The sequence below is a fragment of the Apium graveolens genome, chromosome 4, assembly GCF_009905375.1.
Source record: "Apium graveolens cultivar Ventura chromosome 4, ASM990537v1, whole genome shotgun sequence".
Classification (NCBI taxonomy): Eukaryota; Viridiplantae; Streptophyta; class Magnoliopsida; order Apiales; family Apiaceae; genus Apium; species Apium graveolens.
This window is the reverse complement of record NC_133650.1, coordinates 743,535-763,213: the sequence shown is the minus strand read 5'-3', so window position 1 is coordinate 763,213 and position 19,679 is coordinate 743,535. Positions and strand designations below refer to the sequence as shown.

At 35.2% G+C, this 19,679-nt stretch overlaps 2 protein-coding genes across 3 annotated transcripts; one reads left to right on the top strand and one right to left on the bottom strand.

The window, feature by feature from the left end:
• Positions 1-1,177: 1,177 nt before the first annotated feature.
• Positions 1,178-7,735, top strand: LOC141717415 (ATP-dependent Clp protease ATP-binding subunit ClpA homolog CD4B, chloroplastic-like). The gene is made up of 10 exons (XM_074519461.1): positions 1,178-1,322; positions 2,265-2,852; positions 2,995-3,110; positions 3,191-3,310; positions 3,399-3,584; positions 3,874-4,089; positions 4,538-4,755; positions 5,737-5,812; positions 5,881-5,970; positions 6,266-7,735. The coding sequence occupies exons 2-10, from the start codon at positions 2,282-2,284 to the stop codon at positions 7,445-7,447; spliced, it is 2,775 nt and encodes a 924-aa protein (XP_074375562.1). The 5' UTR covers positions 1,178-1,322; positions 2,265-2,281; the 3' UTR covers positions 7,448-7,735.
• A 1,679-nt stretch (positions 7,736-9,414) lies between these two features.
• Positions 9,415-12,700, bottom strand: LOC141717414 (serine carboxypeptidase-like 45). 2 transcript variants are annotated; one of them, XM_074519459.1, is made up of 10 exons: positions 12,190-12,700; positions 11,966-12,067; positions 11,725-11,817; positions 11,279-11,371; positions 11,119-11,198; positions 10,694-10,975; positions 10,472-10,596; positions 10,254-10,346; positions 10,057-10,174; positions 9,415-9,777 (listed from the first exon to the last, which is right to left on the bottom strand). In XM_074519459.1, exons 1-10 carry the CDS (start codon positions 12,431-12,433, stop codon positions 9,625-9,627), a joined length of 1,383 nt encoding a protein of 460 aa, XP_074375560.1. In that variant the 5' UTR covers positions 12,434-12,700; the 3' UTR covers positions 9,415-9,624. The 2 variants fall into 2 exon arrangements, with proteins under 2 accessions (XP_074375560.1, XP_074375561.1); XM_074519460.1 differs by having other exon boundaries at positions 10,472-10,593.
• Positions 12,701-19,679: the final 6,979 nt, after the last annotated feature.

Sequence of the window (19,679 nt, the reverse complement as noted above, 5' to 3'; positions counted from 1 at the left end):
TTGACAATGTCAAAAAATGGGTAGAAACATGGCATGAACAAGAAATGATAATCGTGGAGGCGTAATTAACAAGAATTATGTTTTTGGGTCCCCTACGCACCTCGAATGAAAGGCCCAGTTTGTAACATGTCTCGCTTCACTCTGATATTTTTGTTTCCCCAGTTTTCAGTCAATACATCTAAACCTGCATATCACAATCACCGTTGCTTGTGAAACTTGTAAATACTAGCTCCAAAAAATATATTTCTAAAATTAAAATAAATAATTATCAAATAGGTAAATTTATTAATTTACACAGGGAGATTCCTAACTACTTGCAGTTAAACCTTTTTAATGTAATACGGTCAGAACCAAAAACAAATATTATTTTAGCGAGTTTATTACTTTACCGGGAGTAAAAATACACTGTACATTATATTGGAACGGGAAAAAAATATTATTTTAACGAGTTTATTACTTTATCGGGGGTAAAAATATACTATGTACATTATATTGGAACGAAAAAAAAATATTATTTTAGCGAAATTATTTTATCGATTATTACTTAATCGAGGTTTAACTAGCTTGTTCGAATAATTAAAAGAGCCCCAGTATATATGTTTTTGCTAATAATTTTCAACCGACTATTAGATCATATTTAGATTTATTTTGATCTAACGAGACAAAAATAGAAAAACAACACAATACACAAAACAAATTTCATAAATAAATAATCACACTCTCTAAATGTAAAACCAAACCTTCTTTTGACTACATAAATTTCCAACTTTATTATCATTCTCAATTACCCAATTTTTTTAAAATACTTACATATTTGTTCAAACTCAAATACACAATTAAATAAATTCACATAACAAGACATATTTTTTCAATAATTATGTGTCGGGATCATTTCACGCATAATATATATCCCACTTTCAATACCACTACTTAAATTCGAATATTTACTTATAATCGAATTTAAAATTTTGGGATCAACTAATTCTAAAAAGGGACAACGTAACATTCTAGCATCACGATTCTTAATTAAATCTAAGTATGTAGAACGAAAGAAATAAAGTTCCGGCCTAAATCAGCTGAACTAATTGCGGTGAGTCAAAAATTCATAACTTCACTGTCGAAACAAGTCGGTTCTCAGATTTTTTGTAAAATAATAAATTAATATTGTAATTAAAATTAATATAAAAAAGTACCACAATATAATATATATCCACAGTGCAGCCAATCTATCTAATCTTCAGCCCCTCTCTGGTCTCTTCTCATATCCTTTTATTTTTCTTTCTTTCTTTTCCTCTTTTTCATCTACTCATCTTCGTCTTCAGGTACACCATTTTTTCACCTACGTTTTTATCATCCTTATCTTAATTATACTTACATGTTTTGTGTCTATATATCGTTATGCGTGTTTTGTGTATTTTAGTCTTCGTTTAGGGTTTCAATACGTCTTCGATTTGTTGATTGTTTTGCTCAATTAGGTTGTAATTAATTGATTTTAAGTCATTTTGTGTTTAGTTATGTTGAGTTTGTTGATAATTAGATTGTATTGTGTGTTAATTTGAGCTGTCAGTGAAATGATGTGTTTAATTGCGTAATTCTAATGGAATTTAGGAAAAGGATTGTCGATTATTGGTTATCGGTTGTGCTTGCTGGTAGAATTTTAAATTTAGCTGTATTGTGAATTTGTCGACTACTGGACGTGATTATGTATTGTTGCTATATTTATTGTTTTTCCTCGGGAGAAGGTTATACAGATTAGACACTACGTACATGATTTGTAATTTACGTATATGATTTGTAATTTACGTATAGTCGTATACTGACAAGATTAATTGTGTTGAATTTGTTGATAATTGGATTGTATTGTGTATTAATTCGAGCTGTCAGTGAAATGATATGTTTAATTGCGTAGTGTTAATGGATTTTAGGAAAAGGATTGTCGATTGTCGGTTGTCGGTTATGCTTTCTGGTCGAATTTCAAATTTAGTTGTATTGTGAATTTGTCGGCTACTGGACGTGATTATGTATTGTTGCTATATTTATTGTTTTTCCTCGGGGGAAGGTTATACAGATTAGACAACACATATGTGATTTGTAATCTACGTATAGCCGTATACTGACAAGATTGAGATTTTCTCTAAATGCTTTTGGATTTGCTATTTGTGAACTTATCGACAAGTTGAAGTTCAGTTTTATGGAAATGTTTAGGTTGCATTCTTGTTTTTCGGAGGCAAATATGTGTGAGTGATATTATTGATATTTTGCAGATTGCTTGGTGACAGTCATGGCCGGGGCTTTGGTTCAGTCGACCAGCTTCCCATCTTCAGTTGCTGGAGAGAGGATTGCTCAACCAAAATCTGGGAAGACCAGAACGTCGAGAAGGACGGTGAAGATGATGTGTACCGTACATAATGTTCCATCGAGGGTTAGAGGTTTTTCAGGATTACGAGGAGCCAATGCTTTAGATATGATTGGAAAATCTGGCCAAAGTTTTCATTCAAGGGTGGCAGCTTCGACCTCTGTCCAACGTGGAAGAGCTAGCCGAATTGCACCAAAGGCTATGTTTGAGAGGTTCACGGAGAAAGCTATTAAAGTTATTATGCTTGCACAAGAGGAGGCAAGGAGGCTCGGTCACAATTTTGTTGGCACAGAGCAGATATTGTTGGGTCTTATTGGCGAGGGCACTGGCATAGCTGCTAAAGTGCTCAAGTCAATGGGTATTAATTTGAAAGATGCACGTGTGGAAGTAGAAAAGATCATTGGTAGGGGTAGTGGATTTGTTGCTGTTGAGATTCCTTTTACTCCGCGTGCAAAGCGTGTTTTAGAACTCTCACTAGAAGAAGCCCGTCAATTAGGTAGCTTCACCAATCTCTTTCCTGTCAATTTCCGCTATTTGTTGTTATTTTTTGATCATTTTCAACAATATATGACCAACATCACTAATGAATACCGTACAGTTAATGTATACAAGCTGATTGACTAACCCCACTATTTTAGGTCATAATTATATTGGATCTGAGCACTTGTTGCTGGGGCTGCTACGTGAGGGTGAAGGTGTAGCAGCACGAGTTCTTGAGAATCTAGGTGCTGACCCTAATAACATTCGCACACAGGCAAGAGATACAACCTTCACATTTTCTTGCTAGTACATCAACTATAATCCACTAATATGACGTTATAATTTTGGTAACAGGTTATTCGAATGGTTGGGGAAAGTGTGGAAGCTGGTGCTACTGTTGGAGGTGGAAGCTCTGGCAACAAGATGCCTACACTGGAGGAATATGGTACCAACCTAACAAAGCTAGCAGAGGAGGTGAGTTTGTTTGTTGTCCTGTTCACTTTTCAGATGTCATAGATGATTTCAAATATTGATATAGGAACTCCACTTTTGCATGTTGTAGGGTAAATTGGATCCTGTTGTGGGAAGGCAGCCACAAATTGAACGTGTTACTCAAATTCTGGGTCGACGTACGAAAAACAATCCCTGCCTAATTGGAGAACCTGGTGTTGGAAAAACAGCCATTGCAGAAGGCCTTGCTCAAAGGATTGCAAATGGTGATGTACCGGAAACAATAGAGGGGAAAAAGGTAATTATGATTTTAATAAATGTTGAAAAAATCTGTGCAGAAGAATAAGATTAGTAAAAACATATGGCCTATAGCTCATAAAACCTTTTTTTTGGTTATATTATTAAGTGCATGTTACATGGTATATAACCAGGCAGTTGGAAGATATATGCAGTCTTGAAATTTTTTCCTGTTACAAAGTTATAATATTGGGCACCAACTTTATATGTTGGGAGGATTTTCCTCGATACTGGTTTCATATTTTTTGTGTTTGGAGCTCGTTCTGAGATTTATATGTCTTTATGTTCAGGTTATAACCCTTGATATGGGTCTTCTTGTTGCTGGAACAAAATATCGTGGAGAGTTTGAAGAGAGGCTAAAGAAGCTTATGGAGGAAATTAAGCAAAGTGATGAAATAATCCTGTTCATTGATGAGGTTCACACTTTAATTGGAGCTGGAGCTGCAGAGGGTGCCATTGATGCTGCAAACATTCTAAAACCAGCCCTGGCTAGAGGAGAACTGCAGGTTAGAAGCTGAAATGTATCATGGTCTATTATTTGTTTATAGTCCTTCCCTTGTCTGAGTTGATGCACATAAAATAAATACTAGATCGTTGAATCCAAATGTGGTTGTGTATATAGATGCATAGAGTTGTTCCTTGATCGGCTGTCACTAAAGTGGAATTTGTATTATTTTGTCAGTTTTTATAGTAGTAAGCGTTATATATACTTGAGTATACTATGTTTGAATGATATAACAAATAGTGTTTTTTGGTGTTCATAATTATAGCACCAGCACCTTAACCAGATGCAGCTCAACCTGAGAGCTTATGATAATTGATAAAGAAAGCTGCTCAATTAGTTTTCAATGCATTTTGCATATCATGTGCAATCTATCTTGACCTCAAGTGTCGTAGGTGTTTGCTGTCATATTGCCTTTTCAAAGTAATAAAATGCTATGTTGTATTGTTCAGTGCATTGGTGCTACAACTCTTGACGAGTACAGAAAGCACATTGAGAAGGACCCTGCACTAGAAAGGCGATTTCAGCCAGTCAAGGTGCCTGAACCCTCTGTGGATGAAACCATACAGATTCTTAAAGGGCTGAGGGAGCGATATGAGATTCACCACAAACTTCGATATACCGATGAATCACTAGTTTCTGCAGCACAGCTTTCATACCAATACATAAGGTACATGGCTCGGTGGTTCCAATTTCCATATGAGTTTGTCTTCTGTATTGTATTATCTTTTACCTTTCGATCTTTTTCTCTATGGCTGGGAGGTACCTATTTGTTTGTGTAATCTGTAACTCTTGTTATGTGAAATATTGCTGATCTTTTTCAAACTTCCATTTCCAAATTAGCCTTAATATAACGGGTCAAGGGTGGTATTTTTGTTGTAATTAATTAAGTTAGTTTCTAAAATTCTAGCTCTTATCAGGGAAATATCTTCTTCTGTTCCCTTTAGCTAGGCAGATGTATATTGATAGCAAGTACTAGGAGTCTATGATGTTCTTGTAAAGTGTGAACAACTGACAATAATAGCGGTGGTCACTGATTCATTTCTTTACCTTGATGAATTCACTAATTTTAAATGTCTCCATCTCTCTAATTGATTTTTCGTCTACTGTGTGTATTAGTGATGTTGCCACTTCTATTTTGTGCTTCATCAAGATTTGTTTACTTAAATATCTAATTTTGTGTTTGCTTGGGGTGAATGAAATAGAATGAGATTTTAAGTAAAAAATGGTTCAATGTTCAAAACTTTCTTTCTTTGGCCAATTCCATTTCTAACCACCTAAAACTATAATTTAAACACCCCAATTTGAGAGGGAATGCTCCATTTCTTACTACATCCATTTCCTTCCCTATTGGCAATTCTTATCATAAAAAATTTGCACCACATCTTTACTCCAAATCTTCCCTCCAATTCCCAGTACTTGCCTTTAATTTCATCCATTCCATTCACCCTAATCAAACACAACATAATTGATTGCTTAACTTATACTGTGTTTCTATAAGGCTTTGCGTCATAGTTACCTTCTTACCTTAGTGGGAAGTAGTTGTGGCTTGTTCCACTTATTCCGTTGTTGAAGTCCTTCAGACTTCAGTGTTGTATCTCATTTTTTTTCTTCTGTTAAGTTATTGCATCTGATTGCTCTAATGTAACAGTGATCGCTTTCTTCCCGACAAAGCAATTGACCTAATAGATGAAGCTGGTTCAAGGGTCAGACTTCGTCATGCACAGGTATATAGTTAAGCTGTTTTTGTTTGTTGTTTCTCAAGGGATTTGTATAATATTTACGTTCTTTGCAGCTTCCAGAGGAAGCCAGAGAGCTCGAAAAAGAGCTTAGGCAGATAACAAAAGAGAAGAATGAAGCTGTTCGTGGCCAGGACTTTGAAAAGGTACATATCACCAGAGGAACTTTTAGTCTGGTGTCAGCCTAATTAATTTTATTTTTATATTGTAGTCTTAGTAGATGGAAAATATTGATTGGTTTATTATCAGTAGCCTTGCTCTGGCAAAGTCTGGCTTGAATGGACTTGTTTGCAGCGGTATAAACAAGAAAGATGGTTCTTGATTATAGGAGGCAGCCATTTTCTCCCAAGTTTTTGCATCTTTATGTATCTGTCTATGGTGCTCAAAAATATTTTTTTTAATGTTTTTTACTTAATCCCGCATACTTTAATATTTGAACAGGCTGGGGAGTTGCGTGATAGAGAAACAGACTTGAAGACACAGATATCAGCTCTTGTAGACAGAAACAAAGAGATGACCAAGGCAGAGACCGAGGCAGGGGATGAGGGTCCCATGGTTACAGAAGTGGATATTCAGCACATTGTCTCTTCATGGACCGGGATACCCGTCGATAAAGTATCATCTGATGAATCTGACAAACTCCTGAACATGGAAGAGACCCTTCACACACGAATCATTGGTCAGGATGAAGCTGTTAAAGCCATTAGCCGTGCTATTCGTCGTGCCAGAGTTGGACTTAAGAATCCTAATAGGCCCATTGCTAGTTTTATCTTTTCTGGTCCAACTGGGGTTGGAAAGTCAGAGCTGGCAAAGACATTGGCTACGTACTACTTTGGCTCTGAAGAAGCTATGATCCGGCTTGATATGAGTGAATTTATGGAAAGGCACACGGTCTCAAAGCTTATTGGTTCACCTCCTGGTTATGTTGGGTATACAGAAGGTGGTCAGCTAACTGAAGCTGTCAGACGCCGTCCCTACACAGTGGTTCTATTTGATGAGATTGAGAAGGCTCACCCTGATGTTTTTAATATGATGCTTCAGATTCTGGAGGATGGGAGGTTGACAGATAGCAAAGGTAGAACTGTTGACTTCAAGAACACACTCTTAATTATGACATCAAATGTTGGAAGTAGTGTGATTGAGAAGGGAGGTCGCCGTATAGGTTTCGATCTTGATTACGATGAGAAGGATAGCAGTTATAACCGTATCAAGAGCCTGGTTACTGAGGAACTCAAACAGTATTTTAGGCCAGAGTTCCTTAATAGATTGGATGAGATGATTGTATTTAGGCAGCTCACCAAGCTTGAGGTGAAGGAGATTGCAGATATTATGCTGAAGGAAGTGTTTGAGAGGCTGAAGGGTAAAGACATTGAACTCCAAGTTACAGAGAGGTTTACTGACAGAGTGGTTGAGGAAGGTTACAATCCAAGCTATGGAGCCAGGCCTCTAAGAAGAGCCATAATGAGACTCTTGGAGGACAGCATGGCTGAGAAGATGCTTTCCAGAGAGATCAAGGAGGGTGATTCTGTTATTGTTGATGTCGATTCTGATGGTAATGTTACTGTTCTCAATGGCAGCAGTGGTGCCCCACCAGAGTCATTGCCCGAGCCAATTGCCGTGTAAACATTCATCTGGACTCACCAGTCACCACCTATCCCTTCCCGGAAGAAGGGGAATAAGCTATTGTACCTGACCTGAGAGGTGATGCTACAATTGAGGTGGGGGACGATGCATTACAGTAAGTCTCCCTTGTAATGTCTTTCTAGTCTGTATGTTCCCTTAAAAGGCATGTATAAGTATAACTGTACAAGTAGATTCTGTTCATCTTAGATTTTAAGTTATTTGATAATTGATAGAATATTCTAAGTTATAGTACTCTCTAATTGAAAATTTTCAGTTTTGTTTGAATGATGATCAATTGTCATTAGGATTTTCTCATCTTACCTCCTTATTCTTTACTCTTTATAAGAGTAAATTTATTATCCCCAGTGCCATAATAATTAACTTGTTATTAGCCATTTTCTTTGTGAAACAGTTGACCTAGTTTGACTGTTATTTATTGTTCTATTTGATCTTCTAGAGTACATCTGTACAATACCATCAAAATTCAAAATGCTGCCATGGCATTACAGACCATCACAAATTTGCATTCCAAAGAACATGTCCCGCTTAATTTACAAACAGAAACTGGAATAGCTTAAATGTTAAATGCGGCTGATTGTAATCCACTGGCTTGGATTTAGGATTGTTACCATGAGCCCTGAATCCCTGATGAAGTTATGCTCGTAAATTAGCTTCTCGGCTGAACAGGTTTCTGGTTCTGGTCCTTCTGATTATGAGCTTGTAGAATAGCCATAATCGGACAAGCCTTGTAGCCCTGACCGGGGTAATGAGCATGTAAGTTATTAATATTGCCGGCAACCATAGGTGCTTGAGGGATATATGATTTACGAGCTTGCCTTGCAGCAGAATTGTATCCAAATAGTTCTAGTAAATCGCCCATCGTTATTTTGTAAGGGCCTCTTCCAGCTCCAACACCAAGGAGGTGGGTGCTCTGGGAGACCTCAGTAAGCAACTTGGTGCCTCTTTATACCCTTGATGGTCTTGATCTTTTCCTCAGTTACTATGCCTCTAGCTCTTCCAGCCTTTTGCCTAAGATAAGGGCTACAGTTGCAGTATACAGTGCTCGCTACTGTGGCCTAGCAGCCCTTCCCTCGCCAAATAGCATATCCCTTGTTTGTATACTCGTTTACCCGAGAGTGCTTGCATTATGGTTGTAAACTTCCCTAGTCTTGGTTAATCTCGACAAAACTGCCTCTCCTATCGGCCAGGGACCTCAACTGCCTCTCCTATCGGCCTGGGACCCTCTACGCAAGTGACAGCATTACAGCAACTGTACTATTTCAATTAGATAAGATTATTTGTGTGAGTAATGTGAGCTTATGCTTTCTTTTTCTAATGCCCCCCCCCCTAGCAAGCTGAACCTGAACCCTCTGATACGTTTCTTAATGCTCCTCTGTGTGGCCAGTGTCTTTTGCACCTTCTGCAGAAGGTATCACTCCTGAGATAAGTTCTTATTGTTGAATTAACTGAACTTTGTATCCATGGAGTCCCACCGTGGACATTGCTTATTTGTCAACTGGTTAATCGATTGCCTCCATCTATCAGCTTCCTGCTTCTTGATGCTGCTCTTGCCTATCTGCTGCTCTCATCTTTCTGTTTCTTTATTCTTGGCTTTACCTTTAGTTCTCTGATATTTTTTCTTGTACAATGACTTATACATTTGATGGGTATATAGAGCAATTGACAAATGCAACGTAGGGAATCAGAATCTGCCATCAATACTTCCTAGATTTCCAATGTACATATATAATCTGGAGATTTTGCAGTCTATCATAATTGTACGAAATCTTTATAAATCTATTCTTAACTGATTGGAAGTTTTTTTGAATAGAGAGCATAAGAGAAATGATTTGCATAAAACGCTTCAACCTGGCCTTATAAAATTTAAAAGAAAATAGAAGTTAAATAACGGGATAAAAAAGTTGAACACTGGAACTGGAACAGCTAAATTAACAGTGAACACCAGCTTAAAAATAATGAATAATTAATAAAAGCAATTGCGGTATGGATTGTTCTTCAGTTCTGAAGAATGATCACTGGGAAGTCAGTTGAATCTTTGTACAAAGATTTTGAATCTTTGATACAGGAGACACCATAACATATATGGGAAACACAAGACTAACTACTTACAACAACAAATCTCAATCTATTTACTCTCCTAGGACGTTGTTGATGTATCATGAGAACATTTCTGGCAAAGGCCTGCCTTTCAGGAATGATTTAAATAGAACCAGAGATCGCTCCGGCTGTGAAAAAGGAACTTCATGAGCAGCTCCTCGTATGGTTGCAAATGATAGTATATCACCGTAAACTTGAGTCCATCCACCAACCTTCACAAACCAAATTATAATTAAGAGAGTATCGACTTATATAATCACACACACTCATTAATCATCGAGTACTAGGGGCATATGAACTAAACGTTGTTGCAGGCATCAAATGGTGGATCTTTATGAATCGAGTGCATTTTGCAACTTTTCCGCTCTTTGTATTCACTTTGAATTTATCTTATTTTTCAAGGAGTTAATTCCTATTCCTATTTCTTCCTCTTTATTTAACAAAGCTGAAGGTTTTAGCTAATCGAAAACTGTACAGAATAGAGTTTATACCTGCTGCCCTTCGAACCAAACTCTGTAAGGTACAGTTGTGTTCAGTCCTAATTGTTTTGCCAGGCCACGCACCAAGGTTCGGCTTCCAGTCAATGGAATGACAGAATCCTGATCTCCACTGTATATATTAGTTAGCAATGAAACTTTCACCGGATTTAGTTGATGTTTAGGAAATGGAAAATCGTAAATCTCTGTACCTGTAGACCAAAACAGGTATTCCTTCCTTGACAAGTGATCCAACTAGTGATATTGTAGGTATCTCAATGTTGAGCAGCTCATAATCTAGAATGCTTTTGTGAAAAAGAAGATAAATGCTTTAATTAGAACATTCTTATGTTTATATATGTAAAGAAAGTGTTTTCAATTCTGCATACTACTTTTACATGTAAACTGTGTCTAGAACTAGAAGCCACACCTGCTGCAAACATCCCACTTACGGACTCCAACAAGCCGAGCATGAAGAGCCTTCTGGACATCTTTCCGGTTAAGATACTTAACAGTTTCGTCTTCCAAGCATACATCTATTCTCTCAGAAACCTGCTGCAAGAATTATTATTCGAACAGCATCATGATCACATGAAGTACCTTCAATATAAGTTTCTAATGACGACAATGTCATTTTTAACAATTAGATTACCTGAGGGCTAATAATCTTAGACTGAGCAAACACTGATGAAATGCAGACATCAAGTGTAACATCATATTTGTCCACAAATCTACTAGTTTCTTTAGTAACTTCACTCATCACCCTTGAACATAAGGGTGAAACCGAATCTCTGTAATATTCACTTACATAGCGAGAATAGTTGCATACAGAAGTAAAGATACTGTATGTTGAATCTGATATTAGTCCATGAGACCAGAAGAATTCAGCCCTGGAATTGAAGTCTGTCGTGTATTCTAAAACTGGATTACCTAGCTTTAAAAGAAGAGAGGAGAACAAATTTAAAATTCTTCTCTGGTGTTATTACTTCATGCAAACAAGGAAGTGTAATTAGGTCACTCAATATTTGATCTTAAAATCATTCATAAAAATTAAACACAAACAAATCTGATGATTACCGCAATTCCTTTCAAATTGAAGATCTTTTGCTTTTTATTGGATTGAATCATGAGCTGCGCAAGCTGAGGAATGTAATGACCTGATTCAAGAACTGGTCAAATATTACAAACCGGAAAAATATCAAGAACTAGTTCGCGATAGGCAACGACAAATACAAACCTGCATAGCTTTCTCCTGTTATAAACAACTCTCTCTGCCTATACTGAGGAAACTTCAAGAACCAGCGTTTCATAAACACAAGATTATCCCTGGCTTCAATATCAAAAGTTGAACAAAGCTTTAGAAAAGGCATAACTTTAAAGTAATGTATCTTTTCTTAACTCCTCTTCTAATCAGTGTACTTAACTAAACTACATTCTTGAAATCTGCACTTGAAAAAGAACAATCTATCATTATTATGAGATTGATTAAAGGCTATTCAAAGTTGGATTTTTGGATAAATGCATATCCTCTTTCAAGATTCTCAAGAAAAAGGATATGCTTGTAAATCTTTCCTTTTCTATCTTTTTAACTCACTGTTCATGTTCCACTTGTGGAAGCTAGTTCTTGAGAAATGTAAAATGGGAAACACAAATTTACAAAAAATGAAAATGTATGATTCACACCTGTTATTTCATCATTCATTGTCATTGTAGATGAATCAGTTGAATAAGAAAACCCTACCCCTGCTGGAGTCTCCAAATACAGCATATTTGCCTCTACAATTCCATATAAAAGACATTAACATACAAACATTAATACAAATATACAAGTACATTGTCTTTGATTCTGAAAATACCATTGTGCAGAAATCTTGGAACAATAATTAACTTCAGAAAACTATGCTTTAAATTCTAATAATTTTACCTGAGTTCCAACTGTAATCATTCTTGACTAAAACATCCCCATTTGGTCTAAAAGGCCCATTCTCAGAAAATGCTCCAACACCAAGAGAAGAACAACCAGGCCCTACCAAGAATTAACAATTACAATGTCAGTGCCTAAGAAGCATGATGAGTGCGGGGATACGAGAATTCGACAAATCAATAAAAATGGTTGATTAGTGCATTAAAGGAAAGAAATTTTGATACCTCCATTCAACCAAAGAACCAAAGGCTTGGAAGCAGGATCAATCTCAGCTTCAACAAAGTAGTAAAAAAGAGCTCTTTCTCTCTTGTTACTATCTACAGTAACATAACCTGAGAACTGCTGAAAGCCCACTTGAGGTTGGCCAGGTAACTGTGTGATCTTGTCACAATCAGACAATGAACACTCAATTCTAGTAAAACAAGAACAAACAAGAAGAACAATAAACAGTAAATGAATCATTGACATTGTTTTAAAAATTGTTGAATCAAGAAAAGCCCTGGAGTAAGAGTGGTAGAATTTAATGCTGGTTCAGTGGAGAGCATGTAAGCATGGACTATATCAGTGGGGTGCACTAAACAAACAGCATGCTTAGCTTAGCTACTTAGCTTCTTCTTTTCTTTTTTCTTTATTTAACATCATAATGATTATATTTTGTGTCTTTTCTTGTTTTCTTGGGCCTGAAATGGATAAAAATGAGTTGGTTTTCTCATTTTTGGGATGACATGGGCTGACTCAGAATAGTGTAGGGTTAGGTTCTTGAAAGTGAAAAGAGAGAAGTGTGGAGTATGAATAACTCATCTGCTTGTCTTGTATTTTTCTACAGAGACACATGACATTACAATTGTGTTGCTTTTGGTCACACTTGGCTTCCCAATAAAATAAAAACTAACACATACATTTCACCCTTTTTATGTTTTTAGCATGATCAGAAGATGCATTTTCTACAGAAAGGGCCTTTTATGAGCTTACTTTCCATCTACCAGAACACATTTTGAAGGTGATCATTGTTATAATACCATACATTCCAACAAAATTATGCAACTTTAACCTAATCAGTTTGGTCAAACTCTGGTCAGAAAGACAGGGAGGAACTAGCGGAAGAGCAACTAGGCTGAAGTTCCGATTAATATCCGAAAAACAATAGAATTATTTTACTCCATCCTTTGTAGAATTCGTAAAATTACAAAAAAAACTGTTACAAATATAATTTTTATTTAATCCCGACTCTTTTAAAATTCTAATTTCACTGATATATAGAGAGTTGAGATAGATATATACTTGACCTCATAATTTTCGCTGATGAGAAGAACCTAAGACCAAAAATTTAAATGCATATAGATTGATGTGCTCCTATACTCCTTTTTAGTATTAAATCAATCGACGAAAATTTTCCGCGAACACATGATTACTCAGCGCCTTGTATATATGGATGAGAACTGAATACAAACCAATCAAACATTTTAATGGCCCGCCTTGTATCAACATCTAAAGAAAAGACCCTGTATTGACTGTGCAGGAACAGTAATAACAGATGCAAAATGAGTGAGATTTTTTAAAAATGTAATCTTTGGTTATATCACCATATCTTTTGAATCTTAACACTCATGCATGCCATTCTGTTGTGTACTAATCTGAGCATACACCTATTTTTTTTACCTTTGTGAGAAAAAGCTTTTAGTATAATAATTAGTCCTCCACCACCCCACCATTATCAACTGCAACCAATTTTTACTTGAATTTTACACACATTCAATAAGCCCATCATAGTTTTTTTTTTAAACAAGGTCCCCCCCCCCCCACCATCTTCTGATCTCTGATTAATAAAACAGTAATTCACCTTTGACACTTTAAATAAAATTGTGTAGCTACATCAGTTAAGTTCCATGAATACCAGATTTTCATCGGAAATCGGGGTATCATATATATTCTGCAAGTAAAAATATAAATTAGAAAGTCGAGTTGGTCCAGTATTTATCATTGATTCTACTTTTTTATCGGACATGTTGGAGTTCATTTTATAAAAACTACCTTCCATGTCATTTTTTTAGAAGTTACCTCCCTCGTTATGCATGCGTATATCTCAACCTCATCGTAGCAATATTTTATAAGCGGGATAAAAAAGTAATTCTAATATACAATGGGCGGAACTAGGGGGACCGGAAGGAGCACAGGTTTGGAAAAATATAAAATAATTTAGTTCGGTCTCTAAATATTATTCAGTTCTTATTGCACTATATTTCTCGTTCCGCTCCTTCTAACCTCATTTCTTTATGTTTTTTCTCATTGATACGCATTTTAAGACTACCGTAAAATATAGCTACACATATTTTTTTAATTTTTTTTATATAAAAATTTAAACATCATATTTTTATTTAGAAGAAAAAATAAATAAAAAATTAAGAAACTATTATTAAAAGTAATTTTAAAATACATGTCGAACCCAGTCTGCCGACGTAAAGAATCTATGGGTCGTTTGTTTCAGGAAATTTGGATATCAGGTATGAGTTTTGTACATTTCAAACTCATACATAGTGTTTTGTTCATAATTTTTATTAGTTGAAACGCATACTTGAAACCCACTAGGAATCAAATTTGATACCTTAGGGGGAAGGTGGGTATGATGTATCATTTTTATTTTTATTATTAATCTTATTTCTACAATTAAATATAATTTCAGTTCACACATTTTTTAATTTGATATATTATTAATATTTGATGCCAATTGTTAAGATTTAATTTATTCAAAAATATTAAATTATTATCTATTGGGTAAAGTATATTATACTAACAATATACCTTTTTATTAAATTTTTATTTATAAATTGTATAAGAACCTAATTTTAATGCACTATATATACTTAATTACACATAATATTAGAATCAAAATTGAGCTATCTATTATTATATATAAAATTAAACGTATTCATTTCAGAATTGAACCAAACACATAGTATGAAGAATCATTCCTCATCCCCATACCAGCTTAACCCGATTTCTGATTCCAAACTCATACCGACTTCTGAACCAAACAACCCCGGTGGGACGGAGGGAGCATAATATTATTCCACATTCATGAAATGCCACAGACAGGGACAGGCTAAAAATGTAAACCACTTTCCTACACTAGCTGGTAAAGTGAGGCCCAAGTCCAACTATGAAGCCATTAGAAAGTTGAAGGGGTTGATCCATAAGCAAGTGCAGAAAAAGTGTTTTTCTTTTACTGAAAAATCAGGTCCACTGTGTTAAATGTAATCATGTCATGTCCACTAGCTGTTATAAAGGGACCTCCTATGAAAATTGACAAAACATAGAAAAATAAAAAAATTGAAAAACAGTCAATCAAAGGAATATACATTCCCTCTCTTCGTCGTTTAGTGTTTGTGTTTATTTCTTGCTTCTCCTTCTATTTTCTCTCTTTTCTTTTTGTTCATTTCCATGGAGTTACTATCACAGGCATGTGTTTCTTATTAAATAATTTTAAAGTATTACAAACTTTTTATTAAAAGTTTAATTTTTGAAAAAGATTAAAGCTGGACCTGACTATAATTATTTGCATCGGTAAAGAATAAAGAGTACTCTCTGTATCAGTTTTGAATAGCTGTTTGATTTTTCTGCACACATTTTTAATTTCTTTAACTGTATATTTAAAATAATAATTTTTAATTTTGTTTTTGACCAAACTTAATTTTTTATTTACAAAAAAAGTTAAAAATAATAAATTTTACTATGTTGTCCATGCATTTTAAGATATGTGCAGAAAAGTCAAGCGACGTTTAAAATGAAACAGACGGAGTTAAAATCAATGTATTTTGAGATGTGTGCAAAAAAATCAAACTGACAGTTAAAATGAAAAATTTGAAGTTTATTGCTTTGTTACTATTTTAATACTAGTATATTCTTAAGAAACATGAGTAGCTTTACCTTAAGAATCAAGTAAATAATTGAAACGATAGGTGCATTATGGAGTTAAACACTTGTAAGATCAAATGTTTGATATAATCAGTAAGAGGTCAATTATTTTTGCTATTAGTTACTGCAAAATTGATAATTTAACATAAAAAGATCTTTTTGCAGCAAGTACAAAAATATTCAAATGTATGCAATTACTAGTTTTTTTATTGCTAAGACTCGGTTATTTTTAAATTAAAAATGCATAATTTGAAGTATCATAATCATGAGCTTAAACATGCTTACTTTATAATGATGAAATTGGAGAAGTCCAGCTTCCTCCGTACTCTTCTGGTTAATGTTGTTAGCTTTCAAGTGTACTTGAATGATGTCTTCTTTATGACAACATGGGGTTTTAAAAAAAACTAGTTTACTTTCTCCTAATTCATATTGTTAGTAGTAATAAAACAAGAGCAGTAAGAGTTAAGTTCTATGGAGACCACTTTTTTTTGGAAGCCACTTATGTTCTGCAAGTAAAATATTGCATAAAAATATTGCAAAACATATTATTTTGCGAATCATACTTTACAATGATCATTATTTTATTCAAAATCTTGAATATCATATATGTACTGTATGTAAAACATTATAAAAATATTTTATTCTGCAAAACATGTTAAGTTTGCAGAACATTTGTTTAGCTTGCAGAACATACAAATTTTAATTATTAAACTTAAATGATTTTCAACAATTTTAATGAATTAGTGATACTTGTAGAACATACTTCAGAAAATAATATATTTTATAGTGTTTTGATTGCAGAACATATGTGGTTTCCAAGGTCTCCGATGAAAAAGTGGTCTCCATAGAACTTTCCTCAGAGTTTTAATACATAAAGGTGGTAAAGTTTCGGTTAATTCGTAATGATAGCCCATATTAGTATAGGCCCATAAAGAAGAGCCCAGGGCCCAATTAGCAATGACCACGTAGGACTCCAGGACGCGTGGCAGTATCACCACCGTCCAGGTGGTCCGGATCCAAAACCTTCCAACGGTCCGGATCCAGAAGTACTTTAGCTCATCATAGACGTCCATGCGTCTTTCAGTCCAGGCCTCACCTACGGTCCAGATCCAAGGTACAAATCCCTAAACCTTAATGGGAAGCCTATAAAAGGCTGAACAAAAGGTGTATATTGGGTATTACAGAATCTTTACTACCTTCACACCTATACACACACCATATATATATTCGAGTAATTCCTATTTTACCCTTTCTTCTCCAAAACCCCTTCTCATTCTCACACCGGAGGTGCCGCGGGGACGTCGCCCCCTCCGATTTTGTTTTGCAGGAGCCCATCCTACAGCTACACCACACACCGCCATCATTTCTGCTCAAATAGAGGATGAGCCCGGGTAGCACAAGGAGAGGACCCCGGGGTGATCTGGAATTATCATTGGCGCTAGATCTTTTCAAAACTCACTTAATTTTGTATTAAAATTAAATATATTTTGCTACAAAATTTGTAGGCTCTTTGGTGTTAAAGAGCTTAGCTTCTTTCTTGAGAGTGTTACAAGATACTATCTAAATTGTTGCAACTGACTAAAGGACCAGTGTTAACTTTATAACTTAGTTAACTGTTGGTTTACACAGTGTACAATAAGACATACTATTAGTTTTTCTAAACCGTCACTTGTCATTTCTATTTATAGAAAAGTAGATCTTCCATTTCTGGCTTAGCATATCTTGGCACCCCATGTTCACTTTGATCTTCCTTTGTTAGTTACTCTTCACCATTGATCTTGCACATTCTTCAAACTGCTTTTTGTAGACTTGTCAATCCAGCTGTTTGGATTGTTTGTTGATTGTTAATCTTGGATATTGAAATGATCTGCAACTTTGTACTTTGAGATTTTACCTCGAGATCTCCAATTTAGGTCTATAGAAAACTTGACATCTCGATAAGTATATTGGCTTATTGAGATCTCTAATACTCTATATTTAGTTTGGCTTGTAGAGGTCTTCAGTTCTCTATAAGAGAATTGAGGCTTGTCGAGATCTCTAGTCTTCACATCTTCACTTTGACTTATCGATAACTCTTAGTTCTCTAGTGGCTTCTTGACTTGTCGATATCTCAGAGTTCTCTAGTCAAATTTAACTTGTCGATATCTCAGATTTCTCTAGTGAATTTTAACTTATCGATATCTCTGAGATCTCTAGTGAATTTTGACTTATCGATATCTCTGAGTTCTCTAGTGGAACTTGACTTATCGATAACTCAGAGTTCTCTAATGAATGTTGACTTGTCGATAACTCTGAGTTCTCTAGTGAATAAATGACTTGTCGATATCTCCAATCTTCATGTCTTCAATTTGGCTTGTCGATATCTCTGAGTTCTCTATAAGCTATTATGGAGTTCTCGAATGACTTCTCTATAACATTAAATCTGTGACTTGTAGAGATCTTGACATAAGTATTTTTCCTAAAACAGATTTATTCAACTCCAAGCTTCTTCATAATTCTTCTAAGGCATGATCTTCTTGATCTTCTTCCAGATAGAAATCTTAGGCTTGACACTGTTTATAGAAAAAGGCTCCAGTCTGCTCCTTTGACATTTTTACAGATTTTAAGTGTTACAAGTACAAAATACAAATTAAGATAACAATACAACTTACTTAGGGTTGACAAAATGTCTTAGTCTTGTTAAAGTACATGCATGTCTTATACAACAATCTCCCCCAATTTGTGAGAAGATTGCTTAACACAAATTCATGTCTGTTAACAAGACTAACCCCAAGTTTAAAGTGATGGAAAATAAAATTAATACATAAAGCTTGATAGAATTACAACTTGTACAACATAAGATTCACAAGGTTCAATGGTTACAAGTATCAGGTAAAGATAGTTTTTGTGTCTACTTCTTCTCTAAGTTTATCCTTCAAGTGGTCAAGAATTTCAAGTTCTTCTATGATAAGTGTTCCACTTAGAGCTTTTACAAGTTTTTGTCTTGCTGCCTTAGGATAACCATTGTCTATAACCTCTATGCAGAATCTTGAGAATCCACCAGCTTTGATGTTTAGAAATCTCCCATCTTTGGAAATTCTGCTCATTCATTTTCCTTTCAACTCTTCAGATCTTTTTATATACATATCTATTTCTTCATCATGCCTCATTCTTCTTTCTTAAGCTTCAGTCTCATTTCTTTTCTTTGTTTCCTCCCTTTTAATCAACCATTCATCTAGAACTAGAACTGATCTCCGGGCTCTTGTAGCAGTATCCTTTTCCTTTAACAAACTTATCACTCTCTTAATTTCTGTTGGAGACAAAGAATCCATTAAGTCATTTCCAAGAAAAGTGAATGTCCCATCTTCAAAATAAATTCTAACTTCTCTCAGGGATACAAACCAGATTCTAACTATTTCCTCAGCTAGATGTTGGAAATGGTCTTCATCTGAGGTGCACCAATTTAGAGGTAGAAAGTCAGACCCCTAAAATAATTCCAGATGGACCTTTCAGTGACTTCTTCTTTCTTTGTAGGCTTGACTTTCTTAGGTTTTCTCCCAATAGATTTGTGCTTGAATTTTAGTGAGGGCTTGGCTAAAGGTAGGGTTGTCATTTTCTTGAGATTAGTTTGGCTTGAGGTGATTGGAATTTTTAGGAAAGAGTTGGCTGTTTGTTTGTACAGAAATTTTGGCTTAGATGTTTGGGAAGGTTTGATGTTTGAGATAGTTGATGTTGTAGGTTGAGCTGAGGTTTAAGTTGGCTGTGTTTGGATATTTAGGGTTTTATGAGTTTCTGAATCATCATGAGGCTTTCTGCTCTTCCT

Coding starts and splice junctions, on each gene's coding strand:
- LOC141717415 (XM_074519461.1), top strand. CDS start 2,282: ATGGCCGGGGCTTTGGTTCAGTCGACCAGCTTCCCATCTTCAGTTGCT. Junction 3,585..3,873: donor AAACAATAGAGGGGAAAAAG/GTAATTATGATT, acceptor CTTTATGTTCAG/GTTATAACCCTTGATATGGG. Junction 5,813..5,880: donor TCAGACTTCGTCATGCACAG/GTATATAGTTAA, acceptor CGTTCTTTGCAG/CTTCCAGAGGAAGCCAGAGA.
- LOC141717414 (XM_074519459.1), bottom strand. CDS start 12,433: ATGTCAATGATTCATTTACTGTTTATTGTTCTTCTTGTTTGTTCTTGT. Junction 12,068..12,189: donor GGTTCTTTGGTTGAATGGAG/GTATCAAAATTT, acceptor AATTCTTGGTAG/GGCCTGGTTGTTCTTCTCTT. Junction 11,818..11,965: donor TGATTACAGTTGGAACTCAG/GTAAAATTATTA, acceptor ATGGAATTGTAG/AGGCAAATATGCTGTATTTG.